The sequence below is a fragment of the Xenopus laevis genome, chromosome 8S (assembly GCF_017654675.1).
Source record: "Xenopus laevis strain J_2021 chromosome 8S, Xenopus_laevis_v10.1, whole genome shotgun sequence".
Lineage (NCBI taxonomy): Eukaryota > Metazoa > Chordata > Amphibia > Anura > Pipidae > Xenopus > Xenopus laevis.
In genome coordinates this window covers 11,766,257-11,785,029 of record NC_054386.1, presented here as the reverse complement: position 1 = coordinate 11,785,029, position 18,773 = coordinate 11,766,257, and the positions used below count along the sequence as shown (strand labels likewise).

General features: G+C 41.7%; 1 protein-coding gene across 2 annotated transcripts in view; it reads left to right on the top strand.

The window, feature by feature from the left end:
• LOC108699777 (cytoplasmic dynein 1 heavy chain 1) overlaps positions 1 to 18,773 on the top strand; it is a 79,094-nt gene that overhangs the window by 34,817 nt on the left and 25,504 nt on the right. The window contains exons 43-52 of one of the 2 annotated variants that reach the window (XM_041574657.1): positions 37 to 166; positions 2,949 to 3,082; positions 4,206 to 4,320; positions 4,410 to 4,571; positions 4,670 to 4,884; positions 13,602 to 13,806; positions 14,118 to 14,291; positions 14,373 to 14,492; positions 16,633 to 16,753; positions 17,798 to 17,993. In XM_041574657.1, the coding sequence (XP_041430591.1) occupies positions 37 to 166; positions 2,949 to 3,082; positions 4,206 to 4,320; positions 4,410 to 4,571; positions 4,670 to 4,884; positions 13,602 to 13,806; positions 14,118 to 14,291; positions 14,373 to 14,492; positions 16,633 to 16,753; positions 17,798 to 17,993 (1,572 nt within the window). Of the gene's footprint in view, positions 1 to 36; positions 167 to 2,948; positions 3,083 to 4,205; positions 4,321 to 4,409; positions 4,572 to 4,669; positions 4,885 to 13,601; positions 13,807 to 14,117; positions 14,292 to 14,372; positions 14,493 to 16,632; positions 16,754 to 17,375; positions 17,572 to 17,797; positions 17,994 to 18,773 lie in introns of both variants that reach the window. The other variant, XM_018232328.2, reaches the window with a different exon arrangement.

Below are 18,773 nucleotides of genomic sequence, written 5' to 3'. Positions count from 1 at the left end.
ATGATGGCTGTTTTCACATATTCATAATTGCCACAGACTTGTTGAAGATGAAGAGAGACGTTGGACTGATGAAAATATTGATATAGTAGCCTTGAAACACTTCCCTAATGTTGAGAAAGACAAAGCTTTGAACAGACCGATTCTCTACAGCAACTGGCTTTCAAAGGTATATTGCAATTTTCTATAAAATTTCATACAGTCCCAGTTCCAAGAAGAGGTCACCCCCAGATCTTACTGTATTTGACTTTAAACCCAGGATTTCAGGAGTATTTAAGTGAAGAAACATGCATTCTTTTCAAGTCTTTCCTAACTGCTGAGGTTTTGTGACCTGTAAAGGGGGCGGTTCAGCCTGCAGTTATACTAAATATTGTCCCATGAGGAACACTAGTAAATTGTTAAAAAATATATATATAAATAAGCTTAACTTCAATAGCTAACCATTTTAAAATAAATTACAAGTCACACTTCCTCCTCTACCTGGGTCCAGAAAAAATTATCCCTTTAAGTGGGTATCATGGACTGTCCGCATATGAAGGCATAAATGTCTCCTCGGTCCTGAATGCGCTGCATTTTTTCTTTTTTAAATCCAGCTGCTAATAAGCTAAAAGCCCCTTTATTGGCCTTTTCGTGTCTTCCTGTAAACTATTTGGATATAGACACCTTGGTTAAAACGATCTGCTTTATATCCTACATATGCTTCCATTTTAGAGCTGGGTAAACAGCTGGAGAAAAGTACCTGCTTTCCCCCTAATCTACAGATGCTTTCTAAGAAACACACTGGCTATTTCAGCATTAGATGAGAAGGAGAGCACTCAAATGCAGATTAACTGCTTGTGATTAGTGTTTAATGCAGACTGTCAAACACCACATGTTTTCAGCCATCAAAGCCCTTTCTCAAGTGTAACAAAAAACAGATACTTAGTGATCTTTTAAACACGCCTACTCCATCCCTTAATTGTCCAATATCCAATCAAGGTTGTATGTAAAACTTTACATTGTCTAGCTAATGAGCCATAGGTGTCCATAGTAGGCTTGGGTGAATTTGACCCATTTCGGTTTACCAAAAATTAGCCGCCGGAGAAATGTCGCCAACGCCCATTAAAGTCTATACGCGTCAAAAAAATTGACGCGCGCCGTCATACGTCTCACGTCAATTCCGCAGCTAAACAGGGTGAAAAAATTCACCCATCCCTAGATAGTGAAGTTGGATTCAAAGTGTCTTTTAGGTAATTAGATACCATGTGAAAAAATGTCCAATAAATAATAAAAAATGTATCCTTATGTGCAGCAAATATCCATCCTGTTAAAAACAAAGCAATTAAAATACAACTCAGGACTTAATGGTACTGCTTACAATATGTCTACCACAATATAATCCAAGAACACAAAGGTCCCTTTTAAGGGTGAAAGTTTAAACTGAACACTTGAGGCTAATATAACAATTTATCTGTTCTGATCTGTGCACGAGTAGGAGCAAATATGCACAGATATTGACGAAATGTCCTTAAAGGGCACCAATCATAACTAAAATCATTTCCTAAGTAAATACACTATGTGAAAGTTCAAGAAATTCGATTTTTAAAACAGTTAGAATTGTTTGTATAATGTAAATCATCAGCTCACTATTCCTTCTGCAAGATCTCCCCTGCAGTTCTAGCTGAGGCAGCCATCTTGGATTTCACTGGCTCCTCCTACCTATATCTTCCCAGCTAACTGTAGCTCTAAAATGTCGCACATGCTCAGTTGAAATTCCTTTGTTGCTTATCAACCCTTCTAAGCTATTTTCAAATCAGCCAAACCTCTGTGTTAGCTGCTGTTCAGTAGTGCTGCCACCTGCTGGAAGTTACTGTGTGCCCTTCATTTGCATAAAAAAATCACCAGCAGGGGACAAGATAGGGAAATCTCCTGATACTTCTAGTGGAGGAGTTTACTAAAACGAGGCATTCTGGGTAGAATACTCAAGGCAGTGTTACAATCTGCGCATGCTCCTGAAATTTGCATGTTATAGTCTCAGTATGGCCTCCCTCAGTAAAAGAACCCATTTGACAAAGTAAGGGATTTTTAAAAACCTGCAGTTTTTTTAAAAAAAACTATAGATGTAGTTTGATTAAACATGTTTATGTTGTACTGGTCAGATTGTTAATATGGGTTTGATTTTGGGTATGATAGGTGCCCTTTAAATGCCTAATGCAAACAGATGGCGTGTAGACTTACTTGCTCCCCTTAAACAATGAATATAACTGGGAATCCTAATGCACAAATTATTCTCTATATTATAATCATGGCTCTAGTGCTCATTTATTAATTCAAGCTCCACCTCCTGCCACTTTGCGTCTCAGGATACCACCTAACCCGGTTATTATAAACTGCTGGCTCTAACCTTACCTCCAAAGTGATTTCAGAGTAACTGAAATGGACTGTCTCACGTTTAGTGCCTGTTTGGACTGTAATGCATGAATATTAAAAAAAGCTTAATGTCGCTATCCTTGTGATTTAAAATAAAAAGCAGTGCCTTCCCCATGCCCCTGTTATCTATATGCTAGAAGGTAATACCACTTTGTCTTGTTTTGCAATGAGGTCAGGCCCTACAAAGCCCCAATAGAGTAGGAGATTCAGTGCTCCTGTTTGTCAAGTCTCTATGCACCCAAGCTGACATATACATATAAATATAAATTGGTTGATGGCATGTAGTTGTTAGTTTTAAGTTTGCCACATTGGCAACAGGAGCCTTTTTAAAAAGATATACTGATATTGTCCTAAAAAAATTGAAATTTGTCTGTATTCTTGTGCTTTTCAGTAGTGCTGGAGTGCGGACGCCCATTATAAAATATAGTTTGGTTATTATAAACTGGCAATTGTCAACTTCTACAAACCTTATATTCATTTTTATTCCTATATTTACATATTGGCATGGGATTCAACCTTTACTTGCTATGTTTACCATACAGGATTATATTCCAGTTGATCAGGAGGAGCTGAGAGATTATGTTAAAGCACGCTTGAAAGTTTTCTATGAAGAAGAACTGGATGTGCCACTTGTATTGTTCAATGAAGTACTAGATCATGTCCTCAGAATTGACAGGTACATTTTCTCTATAGTATTCTACTGGTCAAATACAAAAAATGCAAAAAGTGTCTCAATCCTAAATGGGGATAGATGAAAAGGCTGACTATGTAAAGGGTACTGGTCCGGGTATGTAAAAACCCCAAACTCCACTCGCTAGGCAGTGATTTCAATAAAACTGCTGCTCACCCGATAACGGAATTGACCTGGGTGTATGTACCCAGGTCTGTCACTTTCAGGGCCAATCAGAGTCCTGACGCGTTTCGTATCTACTGATACATAATCATATCTATGATTACATATCCATAGATAAGAAACGCGTCAGGACGTGTGGTTTTGATAACATGGAATAAAAGTCAAGTTTTATCTTCATCGGCTGGTGCAGGACTGTGCTCGTTTTGTTCATTTCTAGGTATTGGATCCCTTATCCGGAAACCCGTTATCCAGAAAGCTCCGAATTACGGAATGGTCATCTCCCATAGACTCCATTATAATGAAATAATCCAAATTTTTTAAAAATTATTTCCTTTTTCTCTGTAATAATAAAACAGTACCTTGTACTTTATCCCAACTAAGATATAATTAATCCTGATTGGAAGCAAAACCAGCCTATTGGGTTTATTTAAGGTTTACATGATTTTGTAGATGATTTAAGGCCCAAATTATGGAAAGATCGGTTATCCGGCAAACCCCAGGTCCCGAGCATTCTGGATAACCGGTCCCATACCTGTATTCTACTGGACCTAATGTAATGGTTAGGTATGATTTTTTATTTTATTTTTTTAGGTTTATTCAACATGACCATTTTTCTTAGACATAATTTGAAATAGCTCTTCTTGTCACCAGCTGTTAACCTGCAGATACCTATACACTGTTATCATAACCTCTGACAGCTGTGGTCTAATAAATGTAAATGTGATGTGCTGTGGTCTAATAAATCCTTTAGTGTGTTTTGTTTTTATTTTTTTTAGCCAATAGTTTTAGAACCATGATTTAAAACACCTTGAGTGCACTTTAAGCATATTTAAGCATCTAGCTTTATTCTGGTTTGTAAAGTTAATTAGCTAGGAAACTGATAAAATTCACTATAATCTAACATTTCATGTTGGTAAATGTGTTTTGTTTTTTTATTTGTACAAAGAATTTTCCGACAACCCCAAGGTCATTTGTTGCTTATTGGGGTGAGTGGAGCTGGCAAGACTACGCTTTCACGTTTTGTTGCTTGGATGAACGGGCTGAGTGTTTACCAGATTAAGGTACAATACATTTCAGGGCTTTTTTTCCTAATTTTATTTTGCCCCTCCATGAATCCGCATTCATCTAACGTCATTAATTGATGATTTAGGTTCACCGAAAATATACCGGAGAAGATTTCGACGAAGACCTCAGAACTGTGCTGAGACGGTCTGGTTGTAAAAATGAGAAGATCGCTTTTATAATGGATGAATCCAATGTGTTGGATTCTGGCTTCTTGGAGCGCATGAACACTTTGCTGGCCAATGGAGAGGTAAAGTTACATGATGTAATTGTACAAAGTGCTTGAAACTCAGAAATTCTGAATTCTGTATAAAATTAAGACATATATACTTTTCCGAAATGAAATAGGTTCCTGGATTATTTGAGGGTGATGAATATGCTACCTTAATGACACAATGTAAAGAAGGTGCACAAAAGGAAGGCTCAATGCTGGATTCACATGAAGAACTGTACAAATGGTTTACCAGCCAAGTTATCCGAAACCTCCATGTTGTTTTTACCATGAATCCATCCTCTGAAGGATTGAAAGATAGAGCTGCTACGTCTCCAGCCCTCTTCAACAGGTTTGTTTTATTTGATACCTTATATTCCATATTGGTGTTTATTTTAATTATAATTGTTTTACATAGTACAGTTTGCAGCACTATTATCACTGTAGCCATATTCAGTCAAGACTTTGTGTTGATATTAATCCATAGTCGGAGTAGGTAAGAGTAGGGCATTAGTGAGTCCACCAACAGATTGGTTGTCATTTTACTCAAGTGACAGATGATTTTAGGTTTTTGTATTTTTTTGTGAGGTTCCCTGATGAAATATAGGCTTATTTTGATACAAGTTCTAGGATTTGAAAATAGTCTTAAGCCTTCTGCTACAGGACCTTTTGTTTGAGCTTATAGCTACACTGTCATGTAGACACTTTGCCTGGTCACACTTTTTCACTTTTGTCTGGATGTATGGTATTAAATCACACAGAATCCTGGTATCTTCTTCACACTACTTGAGGGCCTTGGATGAAATCATGAAAACCACTGTAAGGGTCAGGGCCCACTCTCAGATTTGGGGAGATTAGTCGCCCGGCAACAAATCTCCTCTTCTTCTTGGCGACTAATCTTGTCTAACCTACAGCAATATAGGCTTGTTTGATCCATCGGGGAATGGTTATCTTGGTAGCTGGAGCACCATTTTGTGGGCCTGAAGGAAGAACTAGTAGTAAATCTGTCTTGCGAAAGTTTTGAACCCTGTGTAGGGAGACCTTTAGGACAGAATCCAAGATGTGTGACGCCCTTTCTTAGAGATTGTCGGTGCAGGACATTGAAACAACGTCCGGTAAGATGGATGGGATTGCATGGAGAACCACCCTTTCATGGTGGAAGATGAGATATGGTGGTTTGCATGATAGAGTGCTGAGCTCTGGAATGCATCCCGCTGAAGCAATTGCGGAGAGAGAAAAACTGTTTTTCCATGTGAACCATAGAAGAGGCACTGATCCCAGTGGTTCAAAATGGTGGATGCTGCAGTGCTTGTGGCACTGGTGTGAGATCCCATAGTGGAATTGGTGCTACTCCTTGCAAGAAGGTCTTGACGTCTGGGAGAGTAGCTAGTCATTTCTTTACAGAACAGATAGAGGAGAGATGGCGACTTGAGCAAGCCTAGTGATAGTCCCATGGACAGACAGTCTTGTAGAAGGAACTTCCAGAATATTGATGGTTGCACTATTGGCGATAGGTGGCCCAGACTTTGTGGTAGGCCTTGGATGACACCGGTTTGCGTGAGGAAGAACATTGTGTGTGTGTGTGTATCGTGGCTGTAGAGAACCCCTTCCGTTTGGATTTGGGTCTTAAGGGCCACGCTATCAAGTTGAGGTTTGTAGAGTTTGGATTGGTCCTTAGGTGAGAAGGTCTGACAGAGGAGGCCAGGCCTAGAGTTCTGCCACCAAAAGATTGAGAAGATCTGTGAACCAAGATCGTCAAGGCCACCGTGGCGCTATTAGTATGAGGGTAGTCTGCACTAGTTGCAGCTCTTTGATGGACCTGGGTAGAAAAAATAGAAGTGGGAAGGCATATAACCTGTATGGGGCTATGAATGTAAGCACTGTCCAAATGTGCTGAGTCGCCATTAGGTCCACCTCCGGCGTTCCCGACCTCTGTGTTATTTCTTGAGAAAACTTCTTTGAGTGAGTAGGCTATAAGCGCCCGTACTCCTCTTGTCTGCCGGCCAGCTCCTTCTCCTCCTGCAAGGGAAATGAGATGTCAGTTGGGCCGGATGGTCTGTGCACACAGCATCTGATGACCCCAGAGACAGGCTCCTACGTTGGGGGATGGCAATAAGGGCCTTTACTCTGTGTAAAAGACCAGCATTTCCCCATGGTGTCAGTTAGTAAAAAGCAGAGCAAAATAAAAAACGTCCTAACCTGCTGAGGACACAACTCAAACTGAGGCTAAGCTCCGCCTGCTGGGGGTATAGCCAGTGGAGGAGGAGCCAGTTTCTTTTTTATTAGTGTCCTGCCTCCTAGTGGTACCAGCTATACCCCACTGTCCTTGTGTCCCCCAAGCTGACTAGGAGAAAACAGGATTTTTTGATACTTACCGTTAAATCTGTTTCTCTGTAGTCATAAGGGGGACACAGGGAACCATGGGGTTAAGCTCCATCCTCCAGGAGGCAGGACACTTGAATATTAATTAATTCAGGGGCGTGCCCTTCAGGCTTTACCCCCTACACTGTACCTTCCTATTCAGTTTGTCCCAAAGCTGCGAACGTAATCACTGAATAAATCACAGGCAGAAAGTAAACAGTGAAACTGAACAAAACTAGACCAAAGGTCAATAGCTCGACAAGGGCGGGAAGCCCTGTGTCCCCCTTATGACTACAGAGAAACAGATTTAACGGTAAGTATCAAAAAATCCTGTTTTCTCTGTCGTCTTAGGGGGACACAGGGAACCATGGGGACTTAACAAAGCAGTCCCAAAACAGCAGGGTGGGAACGAGCTATAATTATATACAATGAGTACTGCAGAATTATTTAAGTACTGAATGCAACACCTTACGCCCGAGAGAAGCCTCGGCTGAGGAAAAGGTGTCAACTTTGTAAAATTTGGAGAAAGTATGAACAGAAGACCAGGTAGCCGCCTTACAGATCTGCTCCAAGGAAGCAGAGTTTCGCCACGCCCAGGAGGCTCCCACCGCTCTGGTAGAGTGAGCCCTAAGTCCTTCAGGTGCTGATCTTCCCTTCGCAGAGTATGCTTGTTTGATTGATTCTCTGATCCATCTTGATATTGTCACTTTTGAGGCTGCCTGGCCCCGACGAGGGCCCGATGGTATAACAAACAGGGCCTGCGATTTTCGGAAAGATTTAGATCTGTCCACATACCATCGTAAGGCTCTGACCACATCCAGATTATGAAGTCTGCGTTCCTTATCATTCTTGGGTTCTGGACATAGAGAAGGAACAACAATTTCTTGGTTCACATGAAAGTCGGAAACTACCTTGGGTAGAAAGGTTGGAACCGTACGAAGAACGGCTTTATCCTTATGGAATATGAGGTAAGGAGGAGCACACGATAAGGCACTAAGTTCAGATACCCGTCTGGTCGATGATATTGCCACAAGGAACACTACCTTATAGGTGATCCATGTATCTGAAACAGAAGATAGTGGTTCGAATGGTGGATCCAGCAGGGCTTCCAACACTAAATTGAGATCCCAGCCAGCCACCGGTGTACGGAATGGTGGCACGATATGGGCCACTCCTTGCAGAAACGTGCGTATCAAGTCTTCATTCGCAAGGCGAGATTGAAACAGAATTGACAAGGCTGACACCTGGACCTTGAGCGAGCTGAGCTTAAGGCCTAATTGTAATCCTCTTTGTAGAAATGAAAGAATCCGTGGTAATTGCAATTCAAGGAAGGGAAAATGAGACTCCTTGCACCAATTGAAGTAAGACTGCCAAACTCTGTGGTATGATTTAGAAGATGAGGCCTTTCGAGCTCTTAACATAGTGAGTATGACTTCTTCATCTAGCCCTTGGCTTCGCCAGACAGACCTTTCAATAGCCATCCCGTCAAAGCGAAGAGTCCTGGGTTGTGGTGCAATATGGGTCCCTGCTGGAGGAGATCTGGTCTGCCGTCTAGCCGTATCGGCTGCTCTATTGACATCTCCTGCAGGTCGGTGAACCAGGTTCTCCGAGGCCAATACGGTGCCACTACAATTACTATCGACTGAGATTGCTTTATCTTTTTGAGAACCCTTGGCAGCATTGGAAGCGGTGGGAAGACGTATGCTAGATCGAATTGCCAGCGCTGAGTCATGGCATCCACCCCCACTGCTAACGGATCTCTGTGGCGGGCAAAGAATCTTGTTACTTTTCGATTGTTTCTGGATGCCATTAAGTCTATGCTGGGAGTTCCCCACTGGTCCGTCAGCTGATTGAATGCCACTGGATGCAGTTCCCATTCTCCTGGATCCAGCTGATTCCGACTGAGAAAGTCCGCCTTTGTGTTGGACACTCCCGGAATGTGTATTGCAGATAATTTTACTGAGTTGTTTTCTGCCCAGAGAAGAATCTGTCTTGCTTCTGCCAGGGCCGCTCGACTTCGCGTCCCTCCTTGACGATTTATGTACGCTACTGTCGTAGCATTGTCGCTTTGGACGCGTATCGGCTTTGCTCGAAGTCGATCTGCCCACTGGACTAGAGCCAACTTTACCGCTCTCAGCTCCAGAATATTTATTGGTAGTTTGGCTTCCTCTGGAGACCATAGCCCTTGAGCAGACTGCTTGTCCCATGTTGCCCCCCAGCCCTGGAGGCTGGCGTCTGTTGATATCACAACCCAGTCCGTTGTTGCCCACGATTGACCTCCGGCTAGATTCTCCGATCTCATCCACCACTGTAGATCCGCCCTTGTCTGTTGAGACAATGACATGGAGCGGGATAGAGGTCCCCCTTTCCACGTCGCTAGAATGCTGGCTTGGAGAGGTCGAAGATGTATTTGCGCAAATGGAACTGCGATGGCCGAAACCATTGTTCCCAGTACTTGCATCGCCTTGTGTACTGTTGTGCTTTGACTGGATAGAAGATATCGAACTTGATCTCTGATCCTGGACTGTTTGTCCCTGGGTAAGCTTACAGTTTGTGTGATCGTATCGAATTCCAGGCCTAGGAATATCATTTTGTGACTGGGATCTGGGCTGGACTTCGACCAGTTGATGGTCCATCCGAAGCTCTGGAGTAGCCGAACTGCTCGGCTGAGGTCCTCCTTGGCCCTTGTTTCTGAACTGGCCTTTAGCAGGAGGTCGTCCAGGTAGGGGGTCACAGATATCCCCTGCAGTCTCAACGTTGCAGCTGTTACCGCCATCAACTTGGTGAAAACCCTGGGAGCGGACGACAGTCCGAACGGGAGTGCAACGAATTGATAGTGTTTGTTCTTGAAAGCAAAGCGTAGGTAGCGGTGATGGGGGGGCCAAATTGGCACATGTAGGTATGCGTCCCTTATATCCAGGGACTCTAGAATGTCCTTGACAAGCGATTCAGACCATGCCTGTATGGCTCTGGACACCCACGCTGAAGCCAGGCAAGGGCGTAGCGCCGACCCTGCAGACGTGTAAATTGCACGTAGAAACCCTTCTAGTCTTCTGTCTGAGGGGTCCTTGAATGCTGCTGCGTCGGTAACTGGTAATGTGGTGGACTTTGACAGTCTAGACACTGGTGCATCAACTGATGGTGGGTTAGACCAAGTATCAACTAGTTCTTTCGGAAAAGGATATGATTTAGAGAATTTTTTAGTTGCCTGAAACTTGTGTTCAGGTGAATTCCACTCATTCTGAACCAAACCTTGAAGTTGTTCATGTTCTGGGAAACAGACTGACGACTTATGTTGTCTCTTGAATAGACTAGATGCATCTCCTGTATGTTTGGGCTTCTGAGATATATTAAGAACCTCAAGGACCCCCTTAATAATCCCGTCTACATCATGAAAACTGTCACGATCCTTTCCTTCATCCTGATGTTCTTCCTCATCTGCAGATGAATAGTCAGAAGATCCAACCTCACCTTCAGAGTGAGAAGAGTGTAGCTCAGGAGAAGATTCGTCAGACACAGCAGGGTTGACAGTGTCCCCTCTTGCGTCGTCCACACGTCTACGCTTGCCACCAGTCCTATGGCTAAGCTTAACCAGAGCCTTTCCTAGGTTATCTGCGATGGCAGGCAACCCTTGTAATGATGCCAGAGATTGAGACAATTGTACAGCCCATAGAGGGGGAGGTGGCTCTGCTGCAGCTCCAGAGTCTAAATCCTGAGGTACAATTTGTGGAGTAGTCACAGCTGAAGCAGCTGAGAGACCCCCAGGAGCAGTAGTTTCCCCCTGCCCCAAGGAGCAGGACCCACACAGCGGCTCACCCTGGCCCCCTGGAAACTTTTCTGGCATTTTGAACAAGCAAGGTATCTCACCTGTGCTGTTGAGGGCCCCTTCCCCCCTGCCCTTGTGAACAGTCCCACTGACCTACCTTCTGCCATAGTATAGTAAGGTAGAGAGAAAGGGGTACTGCCTGAAGTAACCGCTAGTCTTTTAGCCAGTTCTGATAGCTGCCTGCTGCTCTCCCTTCGGATCTCCGTTCCAAAATGGCCGCTGGAACGCAAGTTACGTTCCAAACCGTGCGCGCATGCGCACAAACGCTCGCTTCGCGCCAAAAGAAAATGGCGGCCGGCAGCAGAGAAAGTGGAACGCATTGCGTTCCACTTCATTGCGCTGAGAGACGGAACCCTCAGCCGCAAAGGAGCCTCCCTCCATCCACCTCCCTCCAGAGTCACCACCAGAATGCGCAATGGAAGCGCAAACACCGGCCAGACCCTGAAGGCAGGAAAGGTAGGGACAGGAGACACCAGAAGGAGCCGATAGAAGGTAGAGCTGGCGCTGGAGAGGGAGAGAGCAGGGAGGGGGGGGGGTGGGGGTTAGCCCCCAGGAGGGGGGTGGTAGCCCCAAAATCATTAGGCAACGTTACTGCATAACACAGACAATGTGCCACTTACCCCCACACCGGCCAAACCTTCTGCCCTGAATCAGTCAGCGCAGGCAACGTCTGGGTGGTCGATATAGCAACAGCTAGAGAGTGACCCCGGTGCGTTTCACCTCGTAGGGGGCTTCCTATGTAAAGACAGGTAACCCTGCTTTCAGGCCTCACCCCGGGTATCAGCCATGGGCTGAACGTGGAATCACGCGTCGGTCCAACCTCCCGGGAGCAGGACACTTAAAAAACTGAATAGGAAGGTACAGTGTAGGGGGTAAAGCCTGAAGGGCACGCCCCTGAATTAATTAATATTCAAGTGTCCTGCCTCCTGGAGGATGGAGCTTAACCCCATGGTTCCCTGTGTCCCCCTAAGACGACAGAGAAAGAAGGATTTTATAGTGTATTAATATTTGTAATGATGTAGTTCCACCTTCATATGTTCCTAACAACCTTAGAAGAAGTTTAAAGCACAGAAAATAGTGTAAAACCTTTTTATTCCATAATATAAAATACAAAATGGTTGCACTGCAGTTAGGCCATGCTCTTTCCAGTATCTTGGCAATTTGTGATTCGGATCTCGACCCGCGTTTGCCTCCCCACACTGCTAGCAACTTCCTGGACGTTCGGGGATGACTTCGGCAACCTTTGCCTTACTCATTTCGACGCTTAGCGACTTCCTCAAACGGTGCTTACGTTCCCTGCCTCTTAGGGCAGAGACGCACGTGGAGATTCAGGGAGACTAATCTCCCCGAACTGCCTTAGAATCTGCTAGAATCTAAATTGCCGGCGGGATGGCACTCGGAGCGCTTAGTTTTCCGAAGTTGCCTTACTAGGAAACTTAGGGCGACTTCGGAAAACAAATCACTCAGAGTGGCATCCCGCCAGCAAATTTAGATTCTAGCCGGCGAGAAGGCAGTTCTGCAGATTAGTTGCCCGAAGAAGAGGTGATTTGTCACCAGGCGACTAATCTTCCCAAATCTCTGCCCTTACAGGAAACACAGGGATAGAACCCTGCCCACCCCTCTATATTTTGTTTCTTTTTAATTTTTCTAGTCTCTACATAGTTTTTTGTAAGCAACTGCTTCAAATTGTTGGCCTTCCTGAATACTACTGCAGGTTTAATTTTTCCATCACCATCATACTTCAACACTCCCCAATGTTTATTAATCATTTTCTTGATCTCATTGGCTGACGGGTTATACATTGTGGAGAAAACTATAGTATCTTTTTCATTGGATACTTTTTCCTTCTTTTTTAAAAGACATTGTTTGTCTCCACTCTGTACTTTCTCATAAGAATTTTTAACCATGCCCTCGTATCCTCTTTCCCTAAAACGGTTACTTTAATTGCTTAGAAAGAACTTCTTCTTCTGTGCAATTCTTTTTTTATCCTACACATTTGTCCAAATGGGATATTTCGTATCCATTGAGGGTGGTGATTGCTAGTTGGTATCACGTAGTTTCTGGAATCGACGTTTTTTAAAAAAGGTTTTAAAGTTAATTTGTGAGTCTTTTTTGTAAACTTCCAAATCTAGGAAGTTTATTGACTGTTAACTATGCTTACTTCCTGTTTGTTTGTTTTTACCAGTCTTGTAGGCCAAATCTCTACCGGTTTTGCCCATCTAGATGTTGCCATTGCACATTCTTCTTAGAAAATTAGCTCAAATTCTGTCAGGGTGAATGAGCACTGTTTTTGAACAGTATTGTCACACACTTACAATCTGAGGCCTTTGACTTGCCCATTCTAAGAAATTCAAATTATTTAGTTTAAATCACTCCACTATAGCATTTGTTGTGTGTTAGTTGTGAATCAATTCTCCTGCTGGAAACTAAACCACCACCCTCTGTTTTTGACTGAAACAGGTTTTTTATGCACTATGTTCTGCATAAATTTTAACCATATTCTTCATTCTATTTTAATGAGGTTCCTAAACCTAGTTAATGCAATGCAGCTCCACAGTTACTACAACTACCACCATTCTTTACTGTAGGCATATTGGCAGAGGCAGATAGCCACACACATACTTGTATAACGGTGTTTTAAAACTGCTTGATATTTTACCTTTCCAATTGGGCTGGGTAGTCATTGTCTGACAATGGTTATAGTGTCATACCGGTACGAAGAGTTTCGCCCAGCTGAAAAAAAAACTATTTTTGAGAATAGAATTGTTTCTGGGTGACTTCTGTAGTGTACAGCCTTCCTTTTTATAAGCAGTAGTCACCAGGATTTATTTACAGTGTTTTTAAAAATATCGAATACATAAAATGCTCTGTTTCTTTTCAAGGTGTGTGTTGAATTGGTTTGGCGATTGGTCCACTGAAGCCCTATACCAAGTTGGAAAGGAATTTACAAGTAAGATGGATCTTGAAAAGCCCAACTATATTGTGCCAGACTACATGCCAGTTGTGTATGACAAGCTGCCGCAGCCACCTTCTCACAGGGAAGCTATTGTCAATGGCTGTGTATTTGTGCATCAAACCCTTCATCAGGTATTTGTCGTAATCTTCTCGTGTAATCTTTGTAGAATTAATAAATCAGGCGTATAGGAGCGTTTAAAGTAGTGATGTGCGGGCCGTCTCGATACCCACGGGTTGGTCAGTTTCGGGCCCACCTGACACCCCTATTTGCTGGCCTCCGACTTCCGGGTTCCAGTTTTATAGCCACACACCTATAAAGGAACCCAGAAGTCAGGCTCGCACGGGTGGAGGGAGACTGGGTCGGTTGCACATCACTAGTTTAAAGTTAAGATAATATTGCTTTTTCGGCCCAATCATTTCATGAAATTTCCCATATTTCATAGGCAAACACTCGGCTTGCAAAGAGAGGAGGCAGAACTATGGCGATCACACCACGCCATTATCTTGATTTCATCAACCACTATGCAGATTTGTTTAATGAAAAACGCAGTGAACTGGAAGAGCAGCAGATGCATTTGAATGTAGGTCTGCGGAAGATCAAAGAAACTGTCGATCAGGTATGTAATAACTGAAAATATGCACCCTGCCCTGAAATTCAAACTTGTACTCCCATTTCACTTTTATTCTATCCATTTAAGGTTGAAGAGTTGCGCCGTGACTTAAGAATAAAAAGCCAGGAGCTTGAAGTAAAAAATGCTGCAGCCAATGACAAACTAAAGAAAATGGTGAAAGGTCAGCAAGAAGCTGAAAAGAAAAAGGTTCGATTTTTTTTCAAATCTAGGTAGTTTTGAGCAATATGTGGCTTTTATTGTGCTTGAACAAATTTTTTATATATATATATATATATATATATATATATATATATATATATATATATATATATATATATATATATATATATATATTTTATCAAAACAGGGGGGTTGTGGGAGCACTCTAAAGGCTTTAAAGTATATATATATATATATATATATATATATTGGATCATTTAAGAGCACTCACGGGTGTTGTGAAAAATACTTTTTTATTGGAGTGTTACAATCTACCCCACATCAACGCGTTTCGGTTCTCTCTGAACCGTCGTCGGCATCCTGACGACGGTTCAGAGAGAACCGAAACGCGTTGATGTGGGGTAGATTGTAACACTCCAATAAAAAAGTATTTTTCACAACACCCGTGAGTGCTCTTAAATGATCCAATATGCAAACTTTTGAAGTAGCACCCGGGGCTTGATGTTTTGAGGGTGAGTGCCGGTTCTACTATACCATTAAATATATATATATATATATATATATATATATATATATATATATATATATATATATATATATATATATATATATATATATATATATATATATATATATATATATATATATATATATATATATATATATATATATATATATAATAAATGCTATTGCATATGTACCCAAATAGGGGTTATTTTGTTACAAAGTTATGATCATAAAATTTATAAGCCACCATACCACGTCAAGGTAAACCCCGAATGGCGATCCCTAGCTTGTTTTATTTTTTATGTGCATTTTAGCATTACCTGTAATCAATGTCCATTGAACGCTGTTTTTTCACTGAGGGCTAAAATATATATATATATATATTCCAGATAAGTTAACAGAGACGGCCTTTCCTTAATTCAGAAATTTCTGGATAACTGGTTTTCGATAAGATCCCATAAGCACATCCACAGCAATAACTAGGCACTCACAGGACTCTTCTCTCTTCCCCTGCCACGGTATTCTGTAATTTACATTGCAGTAGTATAATATGCAATAGTGACAACTCCTGCAATGTAATTTACAGAATACTGTGAGGGAATACAGTGATTATATGTCTGTAATATGTATATTTTCACCTTCTTCCCTCCCACAGTATTCTGTAATTTACATTGCAGTAGTTCTTACTGAATATCAGTGTTGACTAGAAAATGTTTAGTCTTAGTTTATCCTAGATAAGCATTACAGCTAGAGAAAGCAAGAGGTCCTGCACTGACCAGCAGAATTAAAGAAAACTGAGCCGCGAGAAGCTAAAGGCTATATCTCTTGTATCCCCGGGGCATAAACAGACGAATAGGCAAAGAGTAAATTGAAAGCCTCCCACTTATAAATATTACATTCCAGTTTAACTGCGTCTGTCAGCCAGGTCATAGCACGCCTAAACTTCGGAAGCAGACCGTCGTTTTTGGCACATGCGCAGTTGGAGTAATATTCTGGTCCATAACAACTCAGAAAAAGTTTAGGAAATTTTAGTGACATTTTTCATGACTTTCGGCGCATATTGGACTGGAATAATACTCCAACTGCGCATGCGCCAAAAACGACGGTCTGCTTCCGAAGTTTAACAAAGGAAAGAAGATGGCGGCCGTGAACTCCCTAGGACAGAATCTGCACTGAGGGGTAAGTAAAAAGTTAGGGGCATTTGCCCTGTGTACCAGGTAGGCTGGGGGGGAGGGAGGTGGGTCTACGTAGGTTAGGGGTTTTTTATGTTACGGGTTGAATTCTCCTTTAAGTTGTTTAAATCCATTTTGGTGGCAAAACAATACTGTTGGGTTTATTTATTTTATTTGTATTAAGTGATTTTTTCTTATCACACATTATCTGGAAAACAAAGGACCAAGGCATTTCTGATTCCCATGCTTTATATTTTTACCAACATTTTTATATGCGCAAAAGCTTTTACAAATCCTTTTTAACATTTAAATTGAAAACATTCCTAATGTCTTTTTGGCAACACATTCCTCAAGCCAAAGCAGTTTATATATGTAAAGCCATTATAGTGTGACTTCATAGCACACTGTAGGACTGGAAAAGGGTTGGTTGTACCTAATGGATTGGGAAATAGTTTAACAAACTCATAATGCACTTTATTTTTTTACAGGTGATGAGCCAAGAAATCCAGGAGCAGTTGCACAAACAACAGGCAATTATTGCAGACAAACAAATGAGTGTAAAGGAGGATTTAGATCAAGTAGAACCTGCTGTTATTGAGGCTCAAAACGGTATGTTTCCCATAGGCCTTTGGTGTCAGACCATATGTGCATGTGTAACGAATAGGGATGCACCGAATCCAGGATTCAGTTGGGGATTCGGCCTTTTCAGCAGGATTCGAAGCGGATCCTAATTTGCATATGCAAATTACAGGCGGGATGGAAATCACATGACTTTTTGTCACAAATCAAGGAAGTAAAAAAGTTTCCCCCTTCCCGCTCCTAATTTGCATATGCAAATTAGGATTTGGTTCGGCCGAATCTTTCACAAAGGATTGGAGGTTCGACCAAATCCAAAATAGTGGATTCGGTGCATGAAGAACATCTGTTCTGTATTATAATTCAACAATGTGAAGACAAGTGCTCTGTAACATCATATACATACGTTTAAAAACGTTACCTCTTTATTTACTTTATATATTCATAGTTTTATATTCATAGTTTTACTGTTGACATGTTAAATCGGAATCTTTGAATGGGCTATATAATGAGTTACAAATGTTCACGTTGTCTGTGATTTTGAAAACGACAAATTGATTCTCTAATCAAGATTTTCCTACTTTTTTTTTTTTCTTTTATCTGTCTCTTTCCACTCCATTGTCTGTATTTGATCTTGCTTGATCGCATTGAGTAGCTGTTAAATCAATAAAGAAGCAACACCTGGTAGAGGTCCGTTCTATGGCTAATCCACCAGCAGCAGTGAAGCTCGCCCTAGAGTCCATTTGTCTGCTGCTTGGTGAGAGTACCACGGACTGGAAGCAGATACGTTCCATCATAATGAGGGAAAACTTCATTCCAACTATTGTTAACTTTTCCGCAGACGAGATCAGGTGATCATCTTAAATGTGCAGCTGCTGCTGAAGATAGAAAGCAATTGTTCAAAACTTTAATTGCTAGTTGCCACATAAATTGTATATTAATTTTTTAGACACCAGACCTTTTTTTTTTGTAATGGTAGTTAACCACTGAACTTAAATTTCTTTCTCGATCATCAGCGGCAGTTCCATTCTTTATCTTATAACTTGCCTGTTAATGCTGTTTTCACCCTCCTAATAGCGGTGAGCTCAATAAAACGACATCACCTTGTTGAGATAAAAGCAATGGCTAATCCTCCTGCTGCTGTAAAACTGGCCCTAGAATCTATCTGTCTCCTTTTGGGTGAGGAGATGACTGACTGGAAAAAAATCAGGACAGTTTTTCTCAGGGATAATTTCATCGGCAACATTATCAACTTTAATACTGAAGATATAAGGTATTCCTTACAGTCAAATGTGTCCGTGGCATCCTGAACGTTCTATTCTGCTGTAAGGGGGTAAACGTTATTTTCTTCATCCCCTTCTTTTTGTCTTTGAATCTCAAAGATTAAAATTATTCTGTCCTCGAATCATCAAACCCTTCTTTTGTTACTCCTGTGCTTTCTAGACTTTTTTTTTAGGGATGCACGGAATCCAGGATTAGGTTCAGGATTCAGCCTTTTTCAGCAGGATTCGGATTCGGACGAATCGTTCTGCCCAGCCGAAACGGAATCATAATTTGCATATGCAAATTAAAGGGCGGGGAGGGAAATTGGGTGACTTTGTCACAAAACAAAGTAAACATTTTTACCCCTTCCCATCCTTAATTTGCATATTCGGACGAATTCGGCCAAAATAGTGCATCCCTACTTTTTTTAAATGTAAGCATTCATCTACATTTGATAACCTAAAGGTAGCAAGATATATATCAATCACAGCATGCCTGGGTGCAGGTAAAATGTGTACAAAATAACAAAAAGAAACTACACTCAACAGGCTGTTAAGAGTAGCTGATTTTAATAGACAAACAAAAGAAATTTCTTTTGCTTGTCTATTAAAATTGGTTACTCTAACTGAGAATGAAGATTTCACTGGAGAGCTTGTTTTTAGTGAAACAGTGAAGACGTTTATTCAAGATGCATATCAAGCACTACATGTTTCGGACCTCTAGGGTCCTTCTTCTGGTGCAGTGCAGTGCAGAAGAAGGACCCTAGAGGTCCGAAACATGTAGTGCTTGA